The 15,455-nt window shown below is 36.1% G+C and overlaps 1 protein-coding gene across 1 annotated transcript in view; it reads right to left on the bottom strand.

Moving 5' to 3' along the window:
• Positions 1–14,758, bottom strand: part of LOC121386541 (cilia- and flagella-associated protein 91-like) — a 36,301-nt gene extending 21,543 nt beyond the window's left edge. The window contains exons 1-7 of the mRNA XM_041517480.1: positions 14,623–14,758; positions 10,533–10,609; positions 9,633–9,790; positions 7,191–7,280; positions 5,870–5,926; positions 3,115–3,299; positions 420–597 (exon numbers count right to left, since the gene is read on the bottom strand). Coding sequence (XP_041373414.1) covers positions 420–597; positions 3,115–3,299; positions 5,870–5,926; positions 7,191–7,280; positions 9,633–9,790; positions 10,533–10,609; positions 14,623–14,689 — 812 coding nt within the window. The 5' untranslated portion in view covers positions 14,690–14,758. The remainder of the gene's footprint in view (positions 1–419; positions 598–3,114; positions 3,300–5,869; positions 5,927–7,190; positions 7,281–9,632; positions 9,791–10,532; positions 10,610–14,622) is intronic.
• Positions 14,759–15,455: the final 697 nt, after the last annotated feature.

Here is a 15,455-nt window from a genome sequence, read left to right as displayed (position 1 = left end):
CAGGTTTCCTCTGATGACTAAGAGTAAAATTACCAAACGTTTGACATCCAATAACTGATTATTAATAAATCAATGTGCTCTAGTGGTGTAGTTAAAAGTTTGTTTTGTTTAACGACATCAGTCAAGCACATTGTTTTATCAATCATCGGCTATTGGATGTCGAATATTTTGTAATTCTGGCATATAGTCTTAGAGATGAAACCCGCTACATTTTACCATTAATAGCAAGGGATCTTTTATACGCACCATCCCACAGACAGGATAACACATTACATGGCCGCTGACATACGTCGTGGTGCACTGGCTGGAAATAGCCCAATGAACCCACCGACGGGGATCGATCCCACATCGACCGCGCATCAGGCGAGCACTTTACCACTGAGCTACGTCTGAAACAAAACAAACTTTAAGTGACGCACTTTTCAATTTCCTGTTCTCTCAACGCCCACTCCTTCCTCTCCATATCGTCCATCATGTGTTTTCGCTTCTCCAGCTGAGAGAGGTCATTCAGCGGTGGAAGAGTTGCCTCCCATGCACGCTTGGCTCGCGCCCTCTCGATCATCTCCACTTCAGCCAAACCGGCAGGCAGACCTCGCCCTAAAACATACAACATAATACATGTCAGGACCTCAGATTGCATGGAAACTATAGTTTCTAGTACTGTATCGAAAAAAAAATTCCCATGATTATTATATCAAGTACAACTATTCAATGAAAATAATATACCAGTGTTTTTCAGTACAATCACTATCATATATTAGGAATCAGTGTTTCTGCCAGAAAGAAATTTTTGGGTATGGAGCTTTGGAATTGAATGCAACCACAGTCAACAGGGGATATGGAGACTTCCCTAAGAAAGAAAATGCATTAAGTTTAGGGTTAGGGTTAAGAAAATCATACAGTAATGATAAGAGTAATTAATTTTGCCATACCCATTTTACCCTCTGGCAGAAACCCTGGGAATACAAATTGTATTATGTAAGCCTCTGGCGAGCATAATACATTGTTTTTATTCCTAACATATGATATTGATGATGCCGAAAGATATAAGTGTAATAATCTCTTTATCATACAATCTCAAGTTTGATACACATTTTTGTAAACTGTATATAAGCATCTTTAATTCCAGTCAGCCATTACACGATATTCAAATGTCGTAAGAATATGTGACGTGGTGTCTTTTTGAATGGAAATGACATGAAACCTGAATGACGTCATTATCGATATCCTTACATAAAAAATAAACTGGTGCTTAACATTTTTTGTTTTCAGAACGCTCGAGTTTTCAGTGTAAACTTACTATTGAAATGTTATTTTTTGATGACTATGAATGAATACGTCAATTATAGAGTGTCACCTTAGTATGGTTGCTGAAATGTAAATAAACGTAGAAAAAGTACACCCTCGGGTGGTGAAAATTTCAACCTCGGGTGTACTTTTTCTATCCCACATGACCACATATGATGGTCTTATAATCTTACAAAAAGTTGTTTTAAAACTTATCTAACAAGCGGAAGCAAACAGTATTTTATTACTCATATATCCTCAAAAACCAGGTTTTAAACAAATTTAAACATCTTTTCTAACTAAAACTTATTTAAACTCTTACTAATCAAGTTTCGATAATATTTTTCTTTATTGGATGATATGGCTGTCGCGACTCGATCATCACCTAGGAGCAGCCAGTTGTATGTCTTTAAATTGTACACTTTAGTCAGAAGTAAATATTCAGTTATAACAGACAACAGGAAGAGTTTCCCGGCTTTACTCTTTAGTCAGAAGTAAATATTCAGTTATAACAGACAACAGGAAGAGTTTTCAGGCTTTACACTTTAGTCAGAAGTAAATATTCAGTTATAACAGACAACAGGAAGAGTTTCCCGGCTTTACACTTTAGTCAGAAGTAAATATTCAGTTATAACAGACAACAGGAAGAGTTTCCCGGCTTTACTCTTTAGTCAGAAGTAAATATTCAGTTATAACAGACAACAGGAAGAGTTTCCCGGCTTTACACTTTAGTCAGAAGTAAATATTCAGTTATAACAGACAACAGGAAGAGTTTCCAGGCTTTACTCTTTAGTCAGAAGTAAATATTCAGTTATAACAGACAACAGGAAGAGTTTTCCGGCTTTACTCTTTAGTCAGAAGTAAATATTCAGTTATAACAGACAACAGGAAGAGTTTTCAGGCTTTACACTTTAGTCAGAAGTAAATATTCAGTTATAACAGACAACAGGAAGAGTTTCCAGGCTTTATATTTACGTTCTAGTTTTGTAATAGTAAACAAATAATAAAAACACCTATAAAACTGATTTAATATAATAATCAATATTATAATTGTAAAATACCCCTTTTATCTGTGAAGCATTCTTCATCTTCTGAGTAAATATATTTTTCGATATTTCTGTAATAATCACGGCTAGCTCTGCCACTTGCCAAATTCGCCAATTGCGAATTTTAGGAACAATAGGCGAATTTTATTTTAATTTGGCGAAAATTTTGTTGGAAAATAGCTACAGGTTTTGCATTTGTTAGATAATTTGGCAAAATTTTCTGATCACCCAGAGCCAGCCCTGAATAATATTATTTTATTCTAGTAACAACTTCATCAAAATCTGGCTTCATTTTAGCAAATTTGTAGTGGTATACATGTTGTTTAACTTTTACAAGTTAGTGATTCAATAGCAGAACACCTGGATAAATCTTTATCTTAAGACTTAAAGGAACATTCCCGAGTGTGCTGCAATTATTAAGATGTTATCGACTAACAGAGACTTTTTAATGATAGTAATTACATATTAAATATATATTTCTGCATAAAATATTAGTGGCTGTATATTAAATGTGTTTCTGATCGTTCTAATTTTTGTACTAGGTTAAATTTCATTTTATATCCTAAAAAAGATTTTTTTTTCGTACTACAAAATTATTTGAAGACAAAATCCAATTTGGGCTTTTTAAGACGACCAGAAACACATTAAATATACAGACACTGATATTCTACACAAGAAAATATATTTAATATGTAAGTTTAATCGCAAAAATATTTTATAAGTCGGAAACATCTTACAATGCAGCAAACTCGGGAATGTCCCTTTAATAGCCAACACGTACCGTACGAGAGTGTGGCTAACGTGAGCAGCTCGGGAGCCTCCCCTGGACGCACGACGTACTCGGGAGTGTACGGGTCAGTCTGCGCCTCAGAGTCGCGGTAGTCTGTTTGGGTTTCCACTGTCTTGTTTAGCGGGGTCGGCGGCCGGTCGATGGCCATCTGGTCGGCCACTTGGAGCGGGTCTTGTCTGGAAATTAATGTTTAAAACAGGTCATCAGTCACTAAATTATCATTGTTTTTATTACTAACAACAGGGTTCATACACCTTGGAGTAGATCTTGTCTGGAAATTAATGTTTAAAACAGGTCATCAGTCACTAAATTATCATTGTTTTTATTACTAACAACAACAACATGTCATAATTAAATCTCTGTTACATTCATTACAATATAATGCCATTACATTGGCCCAGCTGTAGCAACATAAGTTTGTTAATTTCTCGATGAACGTAAAAATTAATCCTCGGGGAATGTCACATCTGATGACATCATTTTATATAGGCAAGTTGTCTCATTGAGCGTTATTGTTTAAGGACCGAAAATAATTCGAAATAAATTATGAACTTGAAGTATATTTTAAACTCAATTATAAGAATTGTCTGTTATTTCTTTTACGTTCATCAGGGTATAAACAAACAAAATTATCCACAAACTACGTGAATCGGGGTTCATATCCCAATAAATGTAAAAAAAACCCGACAATCCTTAAGTGCTTTCCCTAGAAATTTGGCAAGGTATGGCAGACAAAACACTTTTGGGGCATTTTCACCATGTTCATAGCACTTTTTCACTCATTAAAGACATAATTTTAAAATTTAAATAAAAATAAATATAATTAATATGCTTGCTTTAATAAATGAATGACAAAATATATAAGTGATATTTTATTAATTAATAATACATTTCCTGAGTGTTTTATAAAGACAGTTTTAGAGTTAATTATTGAAAAAAGCTTGTTTAATCTCAGGGCACAGGGCTTCTAGAATTTTTATAAAATCCACTAGCCATGGGATCAGTGATTAAAAGAATTTACTAGCCACGAATAAAAATTCACCAGCCCTACTTTACTTTAAGTTAATACAATTTTACTAAATAATAGTAATAATCACAAGAGAGAGACAGAGCTTAAAAACACTAACATTAGTGGGTTGGGGTAGGGGAAGGATATTCATATTTACCAAATAGACTTAACTGCAACATTTGACAATTTCGTTTTCACCAGCTGTCGGGCATGGCAATAGTAGTTATTTACTAGCCCAACATTGAATATCACTAGCCATGGGAGTGGGGCTACCATAATCTAGAAGCCCTGGGACAGCATGGCACTGATTAAGGCAACATAAAGTTAGTTTATTGACACATGGTGCCGCAACCATGTTAATACAAGCTAAAAAGACAGTCTAACTCTAAAACACCACACAAAAAGCCCAATCAGTGACTAATTCGACACCAGTCTCTTTTTGCACCCTTGTTTTGGTTTTCGTACACAATAAACATAATAAATCGTACATTCATTTCACTTAAAATCCATATTTCGTAAATAGTACAATTTTATAATTAAAAGATTTTCTTCAAACACAGTTTGTTTTGTTTAATAACACCACTAGAGCATATTGATTTATTAATCATCGGCTATTGGATGTCAAACATATGGTCATTTTGACAGTCAAAGAGAGGTAAGCCGCTACATGTTTCCATTAGTAGCAAGGGATCTTTTATATTCACCATAGGATAGCACATACCATGGCCTTTGATATACCAGTCGTGGTGTACTGGCTGGAACAAGAAATAGCTCAATGGGCCCATCGGCGGGGATCGATCCTAGGCTGACCACGCATCAGACGGGCACTTTAACACTGGGCTACATACCACCCCTCAAACACATTCAGATGCTTTTAAGTAATTCGCAAACAAAATATTTTCAATAGCAATTTTGCATTGGAATTTTCTTGCGTTCTGAAAATGGAAACATCATGTACCCAGTCTATTGATATTGTAACGAGACAAGTGACCTCATTGGAATACTGATGTCATTCAAATTCAAAATTAACATCTGTTTTTTTAATTACAATGCTTCGCCACATTAAAATAAAAAACGGTCTACTTACCTAGACCCCTGTCAAAATTGTTCCAAGTTCTAAATTGAGCAGACGCTGCCGTTTACAGGTCGGTATGTTTTTATTTTTAATAATTTTAGATAAAATATTAAGTTTAAGTTTTTAAGAGATCAAAGAAATTAAAAGTAACATTCGTCCAATATAAATATTATTTAAAAATTTATGTTGGACGTGTTATATTTATTGTGCACAAAGCCAAACAAAGGGTGCGAAGAATGACTGTCATCGACCTCAATTCATTCATTTCAAATTTTAGAAATACAAAATGTGTTAAAAAGAAAGAAATGTTTTATTTAACGACGTACTCAACACATTGTATTTACGGTTATATGGCGTCAGACATATGGTTAAGGACCACACATATTGAGAGAGGAAACCCACTGTCGCCACTTCATGGGCTACTCTTTTCAATTAGCAGCAAGGGATCTTTTATATGCACCATCCCACAGACAGGGTAGTACATACCACGGCCTTTGATATACCAGTTGTGGTGCACTGGCTGGAACGAGAAATATTCCAATGGGCCCACCGACGGGGATCGATCCCACACCGACCGCGCACCAAGCGAGTGCTCTACCACTGGGCTACGTCCCGCCCTTACAAAACATTTTAATTAAAGTTGATATATCGGTTTCACATACCCCGATGATGCAAGCAGAACTTCTGGTGGCACTTGCTGCAAGAATGGAATCATGGGTCTGAAAACGAAAAAAGATATTTCAGAAAAAAAACATTCATGAAGGACATTGGCTTGAAGATGTTATTCATCTCAGCTTACTGTGACCTACCAAAAGCAAGAGTGGAGAAAACTTTTATAGATACATTACCGGTCCTCACAAGTGCACCTCCCCCCATGTGGGGGGGGGGGGGGGAGGTGCACTCGAGAGGACAGGTAATGTGAAAAGAAATACAGGTTACATGAATTGAAATATGAAGAAAACTTGAATCATTTTCTCTTTTCATAAACACTTAATCTGACCTATGACCTACAGTAATTTCTCCCCATTCCCATGGACCAGCCTGTGTCAACATCCCAAGAGCAAATAAAATTTATTGCTGAAATTTTCCATTATGTCATTTGCAGCCTGTTCTGGTCACATGATAGCTACAGTACATCCTTCTTTCTACTTCCTTTCACTTTCAGTCTGGATGTCTTTTCTTTTGCAGAAAGTTAAAAAGTTAAAGTTTGTTTTGTTTAACGACACCACTAGAGGACATTGATTTATTAATCATCAGATATGGGATGTCAGACATTTGGTAATTTTGACATATAGTCTTAGAGAAGAAACCCGCGACATTTTTCTATTAATAGCAATGGATCTTTTATATCATGAATCATCCCACATACAAGACAGAATAGCAGATACCACAGCTTTTGACATACCAGACGTGGTGCACTGACTGGAACGAGAAATAGCCTTATGGCCCACTGATAAGTACTGATCCCAGACCCGATCGCGCATCAGACGATTGCTTTAACAAAGAGCTACAACCTGCCATACTCTGTGGACAGTGCCATGGGTAATAGGTCAGGTTACATATGAAAAGACATGCATATATTTTCAAGATATATTTTGTTTAATTATTTACTACTACTTTATAACCCCGCTTTTAATGTTGTGCAAATACCAATAAAAGGCCAACTATTGGTGTGAAGTTATAAAATAAAATATCAGAACCCAATCATGTTTGCTGTACTTCATCCAGACTTGGTGATAAAGTGGGCAAGCCACGCACCGGCCTGAAGGCTAATAGATGCTGAGTTCATATCCCAGTGCTGGCTCCAGGTCAGGTCAGGTCAGGTCAGGTCATAAGGCTTTACGTGCACATTCAGAGCAAGCTGTTGTAGCGCACGCCTGTCCAGGACAGGATGCTAGCTGCAACATGCAGTTCGGTTTTATAGACTCAACTGGTTACAACTGACATAATTATAAAAGAATAAAAAATCCAAACGTTACTAACCTCCGTGCATACTTGTATCTGTTTCTCCCCGTTACCTCTGCATTGGGGAAATGTTTCGGTGGAACTTGAACAGAGGGATCATAGTTGAATCTACAAATGAAAATGTTTTATTTAATGACGTACTAAACATTTTATTTACGGTTATATATGGCGTCAGACATAAGGTTAAGGACCACACAGATATTGACAGAGGAAACCCACTGTCGCCACTTCATGGGCTACTCTTTCCGATTAGCAGAAAGTGATCTTTTATATGCACCATCCCACAGACAGGGTAGTACATACAACGGCCTTTGATATACAAGTCGTGCTGCACTGGCTGGAACGAGAAATAGCTGATGTAATAAATGGTATTGTTAAAGCTGGAACTAAATTTAGTGCATGTCTATAAAATAGTAAGATAATGAGATTTATGTGTTATCTTAATCAATGAAAACAAAATATGCTGATGTCATGGCAACTAACTACATTTTAAATCATGCTATTGGTGCATCACTTCAACACTTGGTTGAAAGAGAACAGACTAAGGCTAATCCTAGCATTAAAGAAGCAAGGGATCTTTTAAATTCACTTCACGTAGGCATGACTGTACACACCATGGCCTTTGAAGTACAAGTTTTAATTGGAAAACTGGTTGAGAAAAACACACACAAAAAACGGGTCCATTGAGGTCATCCAATCAATCCGATTAAAATCAGCTCTACTGGTCTACCAGTAGATCTAACAGCATTGTGTGGACTCCCATGTCCAGGTGACATTTCATCTATAAATAACAATTTAAATATCAACCAATTACACTTCACCTTTTATAGTGTTACTCGGGAGCATACAAATTATAAAAATATCGGGCGAGACTATTTATGCAATAGGCGAACTTGTTGGTCTATTTCAACATTGAAAAAACAGGGGTAAAAGCGCAAAAATAAACTCTGGATTGTATACTAGTATAAACAGATTTTTAAGCTATATCATAACAGGGTTTTTTTGGGTCTTGAAACAAATTTTATATGCTGTTAGATCCACATGTAATAGTGGAGCTAATTTTAATTAGATTGGCATCCAATGCGATGCGTCTCACCTGAACTACATCTTGCCCCCTCAACAACTGAAGTTAAAGTTAAATTTTGTTTTGTTTAACACCACCACTGGAGCACACTGATTTGTTAATCATCAGCTATTGGATGTCAAAAATTTGACAATTCTGACATAAAGTCTCAGAGGAAATCTGCTACAGTTTTTCATTAGCAGCAAGGCATATTTTATATGCACCATCCCACAGGCAGTGAGATGACTTACGCGGTGTATTGAATAAAGATCAATAAGACAGTGAGATGACTTACGTGGTGTATTGAATACCAGTCAATATGACAGTGAGATGACTTACGTGTTGTATCAAATACCGATCAATAAGACAGTGAGATGACTTATGTGGTGTATCGAATACCAATCAATAAGACAGTGAGATGACTTGCACGGTGTATCGAATACCGATCAATAAGACAGTGAGATGACTTACACGGTGTATCGAATACCGATCAATAAGACAGTGAGATGACTTTTAAAGTGGTGTATCGAATACTGATTAATAAGACAGTGAGAGGACGTACGTGGTGTATCAAATACCGATCAATAAGACAGTGAGATGACTTACGTGGTATATCGAATACCAATCAATAAGACAGTGAGATGACTTGCACGGTGTATCGAATACTGATCAATAAGACAGTGAGATGACTTACACGGTGTATCGAATACCGATCAATAAGACAGTGAGATGACTTACGTGGTGTATCGAATACTCATCAATAAGACAGTGAGATGACTTACGTGGTATATCGAATACTGGTCAATAAGACAGTGAGATGACTTACATGGTGTATTGAATACCGGTCAGTAAGACAGTGAGATGACTTATGCAGTGTATCGAATACCGATCAATAAGACAGTGAGATGACTTACGTGGTGTATCGAATACCGATCAATAAGACAGTGAGATGACTTACGTGGTGTATCGAATACTGATCAATAAGACAGTGAGATGACTTACGTGGTGTATCGAATACTCATCAATAAGACAGTGAGATGACTTACGTGGTATATCGAATACTGGTCAATAAGACAGTGAGATGACTTATGTGGTGTATTGAATACCGGTCAATAAGACAGTGAGATGACTTACGTGGTATATCGAATACTGGTCAATAAGACAGTGAGATGATTACATGGTATATCGAATACTCATCAATAAGACAGTGAGATGACTTATGTGGTGTATTGAATACTGGTCAATAAGACAGTGAGATGACGTATGCAGTGTATCGAATACTCATCAATAAGACAGTGAGATGACTTACATGGTATATCGAATACTGGTCAATAAGACAGTGAGATGACTTATGCAGTGTACTGAATACTGATCAATAAGACAGTGAGATGACTTACGTGGTGTATCGAATACATGCCTCACGGGCCTGCTCAGCATGACCTGGCCACTGGCGACTAATGAATTTGGGAACTGGATCAATACCATCGAGTCTGACTTCAAATCGAGGATGGTGTTTCAGCTCACTAAACATCGTCCTATAAACTGGGACCCGTTTCTGCAAGTACATGAAAATAAACACTGAATTCACAGAAATATTTTATCAGACAGCAGCGTAGACGTTAATCTCATCCATTTATTGAAACTCGACCCCTGTTCCCGGTTTCTCTCTGTACTCTTATTTTTCTGTCACTCTACATTTTATGTCATTCCTCAAACCTGCAGTTACTCTCGTATCGTGACTGTTTACTTTATTTAATTAACTATTTTTATTATTATTATTAGTTGTGATTACTTATTATCGGTCTGTCATTTTGTTCTGCATGAATATATTGTTATTTAAAATTAAATATGTATGAAAATGTGCTAATATAGGCTTCAGCCTGTTGACAGATTGTTTACTGACATTATTAGAGCACATTGATTAATTAATCATCGGCTATTAGATGTCAAACATTTGGAAATTTTGATTTATAATCATCAGAAAAAACAGTCTACATTTTTCCATTAACAGCAAGGGATCTTTTATATGCACTTTCCTACAGTCAGGAAAGCACATACCACGGCCTTTGGTATACCAGTCGCAGTGCACTGGCTGGAACAAGAAATAGCCCAATGGGCCCATCAATGAGAGTTGATCCCAGACTCTCCATGCATCAGGCGAGTGCTTTATCACTGGGCTACGTCCCATCCCAAGGGAAAGGTAATAATATCTATGGTTCAGCCTGTTGACCAATCACAATTCCATACAAAGACAGAATAAACATTGTTTAAAACATTGAAGTGAAACAAATACTCACAACTCGGTCCGTACTGGTATGCGACTTGAACGTGGCCCTGGCATGGTCTCGCTCACTTGCCAACACATGGTGAGGATCTGTTAGAAAACAAAACAAAAAAACAGAAGAAAAAACATATCAGTTAAACTACAACATAATAAGAATTAAAACCAGCCAATGATCGTAACTTTGATGACTGCTTTACCATTGTCACATCCCTTCCTCCATTACAACATAATAAAAACTACAGACGGTAAAACTTTGTCACACCACCTCTTGTTTTTAACAACACTTGCTGTCAATACAGATGGGCATTATGTTCATACTGGTGGGATCAGGCTAAAATGGCACCACTACCAAAATGGCACCATTTTCGTCGGCAAAAAATGGAACCAATTTGGCTATAACGGCACCTCTAAGATTTGGCGAAAACGGAACCTTTTTTGGCTAGAACGGCATCTCATAATATAGGCCTAAATGAAATAATGTCTAATTACTGTTGATATTCAGTATAGTTGATGTGATGTATGTGGTCGATCCCTAGAAGTATAACATGGGTCGCATGAAACAAGTTTTCAGATCCAACAAAAATTGAACTGTTTCTCTCAGTGATAAAATGTTGAGAATGTCCCTGTTCTGAACGCGCCATTAAACGTTTGCATTCTTGTGCTCATGAAATAAAATGTGTTGTCTTTATTAAATGTTGAATAATGTAAACAACGCATGCTTTCTGCAAACACCTGTGGACGACCGTCTGCATTTCAGTGATGTCTAATAACTAGAGGCTAAATTATTTCTAAGTTCTATCTCCCTTATATGTAAGTTCAGGGCTCAAATTTAGCAATGACACCAAAGGCAATTACCGTCGTTGAGATATAAATAGCCGTACCAGAAAGAAATTTTTGCGTATGGCATTATGTAATTGAATGCAACCAGTCGATAGGGGATTTGGTGGGCCTCCCCCCCCGAAAGAAAATGGGTTAAAATTAGGATTAGGGTTATGAAAATCATACAGTAATGATAAGAGTAATTAATTTTGTCAAAAGGTTAACTTAAAAAAAAAAAATTATACAAAAACATTCGGGTATGGCGCCATAAATACCCGTTTTACCCTCTAACAGAAACCATAAATACCCATTTTACCCTCTAACAGAAACCATAAATACCCGTTTTACCCTCTAACAGAAACCATGCCGTAGATAGAGAGCATCATTGATGGACTTTTCTGCCATCGGTAAAGCTCCTCAACAATGGCAAAACAGATAATGTACACCTGGTGTACATTATCTACACCTGGTGTACATTATCTACACCTGGTGTACATTATCTACACCTGGTGTACATTATCTACACCTGGTGTACATTATCTGTCAATACTTAAAATTTGCACATTTGAAAAATGTCTACATACAGCAAAATAACCTTTTAGTCATGTTTATTGGTCACTTTTTTTTTTAAATGCCATAGGCAGGCTCACAATAGCCATCGGTGGGCTGTTTCAACCATGGCAATTCTTTTTAAAATTCCTGTGGGAGACAACATCTTAAGTTGGAGCCCTGAAGTTACATGGACATACAAATAAAACAAAGTAATAAATGATTAACATAGCTCTTGTTTTATTGAGCATATCATCATTCACAACTTGCAATGATTCTAGTTCCGTTTTAGCCAAACATTTAAAAATATTTGGTGCCATTTCAGCCAACATTAGGTTTCCGTTTTTGCATGGGGCCATTTTGGCAAGGTGCCGTTTTCGCTATAATCCATCCTAGTACAGTGTGTTAAAATATAACTTTACTAATGAACTGATTCTTAATTAAAAAATTGTACAATCAAAATTAATTACAATTCTTCTGAATGTTCACTACAGTGGGGGCAGAAAAATGAATCATACCTTCTGCAAATTCAATATATAATAAGAGAGAAAAAAAAATTCAAATGGGTGTGATAAGCATAAAATTTAAATTACATTATTTTGCACTGATGATCTTGCACAGCCACAATTAAGTACAGTGCTGCCCGGTGTATCGGCACACCTAAGCATTCAAAGACCATTATTTTCTATGTGAACACTGTGAAATACTGAATAAAATGTGTCTCTCACCAATGAAGCAGTGTATAATCTGAGATCCACTACAAATTGTTTTATGTCTGTAGTAAATAAACATTTTAAAATTGTGCATAAATGTAGGCACCCCCTTGTATCCAAAATGATTTGCATGTCTGGTGATTATGCGCAATATATGTGGATCGGTGACGCCACTATTTATAGACCACTCATGACCTCACTTTGTAGCCCATAAATGCTATACTATTGTCCCATGATTATTTTAGCACTTTATTATTTTGTCTTGTTAAAAATATTACCAGGTACTGTGAAAATAAACCACCACATATGACACATCTCATGATCGGTTTCCAAATCGTTTGTCATTACTGCAGATGCATGTTCATTGTCATGCATGGCTAAGATCCAATTTAAAAAAAAAGAGAGTCAAGTTTGTTTTATTTAACGACGCCACTAGAGCACATTGATTTTTTTTTCTTATCATCAGCTACTGGGCATCAAACATATGGTCATTCTAACAGGTTTTTTAGACAAAACCCACTGTTGCCACATAGGCTACTCTTTTATGACAGGCAGCAAGGGATCTTTTATTTGCATTTCCCACAGGCAGGAGAGCACAAACCATGGCCTTTGTTGAACCAGTTATGGATCACTGGGCGGTGCAAGTGGTTTACACCTACATGTACCCAGTGAGCCTTGCGGAGCACTCACTCAGGGTTTGGAGTCGGTATCTGGAAAGGGAAATGTGTTTTTTAGACTGGTTTTAACATTCTTAATATCAATGAGGCTCAGGCCTTTGGATTTCATGGTAACAATCATTTCTGGTACCGTAGCGGTAGCATGTCTGTAAAATCATGGAACCAAAATTTGTTTTCCCATGATTATTATATTGAGTACGACTATTCAACAAAATACATATATATAAAAAAAAAAAAAAAAAATAATTATGTTTCTAATGTCACACTATTGAAGAGTGTGACACAATCACAAGACCCAATTTGCATTGTTGTGTTAACCAAACTTCTGTGTTCCGGTTCAAGACACGCGCTCAATCAAACACTTTACACATCTGAACCAAAATTACTGGCACTAATTATCTGTAGTGTATCTTTTAAAAATAGGGGTCAAGAAATAGTATTTAAATTCAAACATAATTTTGTAGAAAATATTTAACCTTCTGACAACTATCACTGAAGTCGAAAAAAATTGATGTCACATATGTGATAGAGTTATGAAGGTGGCAATCGAATAGGCCCCACTCTTTCCTGTAGTTTGGTTATGGGAGGAAATGACGTAGGCCTACTTAAACTATTATTTTTAATTAGCTATCAAAATCACAACAGCATGCGTATATTGAAGAGGGTGTATCGAAAATCAACTTTATATTGCGTTTATAAAGATGTCTCTTTGAACAGATTTTTGCGATAATAATAATTTAAATCAATGGATTTAAAAATGGGTTCCTATATGACTCTTTTTCAAGGAACCTGAAAACCGTTTCTGATGGAAGGAAGGAAATGTTTTATTTAATGATGCACTCAACACATTTTATTTATGGTTATATGGCATCAGGCATATAGTTAAGGACCACAGATACTGAGAGAGGAAACCCGCTGTCGCCACTTCATGGGCTACTCTTTTCGACTAGCAGCAAGGGATCTTTTATATGCACCATCCCACAGACATGCATTGAATTTTTATTTTTTGTACAGTTTTGTAAATTAATATACTTACAGTATTGTTTAGAATAAGAATAAGAAAATGCTACTGAATTTTTAGCATAAGGCAATTGGGTGTGTTGACAATGTGTTTTGTCGTTAATGGATGATTTGTTAAGAATCTGTTCGTCTTAAAGTGTCCTATCTTTCCTATTTTTTTAATTAAATATATATAACCACAGCACCCCCGGGGTTGTTGTTTAATATTCCGGGGCACCTGTCACTCTAATTCACAATGATCACTCTCTAGTGAAGTGTGACCCTGGTCATGTCACTTTCAGATACAAATATGTGCTCATTTCGCATTTTTCATTCGCTTACTTACCATATAGATAATCGTGTACCCTGCTGGGTTGGAAGGTTTTCTTTAGGGTTAGTGTTTGCGTCGCCATTATTGTTATTATTCTGTCAAATAGTCCCGATTCTCCACTTCTCTCATGCTATTACTTCCAACATGGCGGACATGTAAACGTTTCTATAGCGACATACTCTCAAAACAGGATGCTGTTTTGTCTATATAATAACAAATGTTAATGTTTAGTATTATTAAATATATTATATGTTTCTCCCGTGAAATATAAAAATATAGGATGCATATATTTTAATTTAAATAATCTTCATTGTACGGCACTACACGGAACACTTCAACTGATTACGGATATTTCCGGTATAATTCGTAACGGTTACTTTGGACCAAATCAATTCCCAATGCTGATAATATTAAAATTTTCTAACAAACTGTAATTATTAGTATCAACACATCCATAAAAAAACAAGAGAAAAAAGTGTAGAACTTACACTTTATTTACCTGCAAAAAAATAAGGTGTCAAAGAGATTTAAAGATTTTTTAAATTTTAGTTAATCTCATTAAGATACTTTTTGCACAATAATTATCAATTAGTAATTTACTGTATAGGCCTATTAAATAAAAGTATATTAATTAACTCATTGCAAATCGATAACAGAATGTGTTTAAATAAAGAATTTCACTTATTACTACCAATCAGAGTCACAGCTTCTTTTAATCTGTATATATATTCTGATTCACTTCGAACTTTGACACGAAGTCGCTTAGGTTCATTGCTACCTAGCATGAACGGAACTGTATGGTTGGGACAATTTTCCGGAAGTTGTGACTATGTCAAGCGACGAATTAC

Source organism: Gigantopelta aegis, chromosome 12 (assembly GCF_016097555.1).
Source record: "Gigantopelta aegis isolate Gae_Host chromosome 12, Gae_host_genome, whole genome shotgun sequence".
NCBI lineage: Eukaryota > Metazoa > Mollusca > Gastropoda > Neomphalida > Peltospiridae > Gigantopelta > Gigantopelta aegis.
Note: the sequence above shows the minus strand (reverse complement) of the source record. Positions and strands in the feature narration are given on the sequence as shown.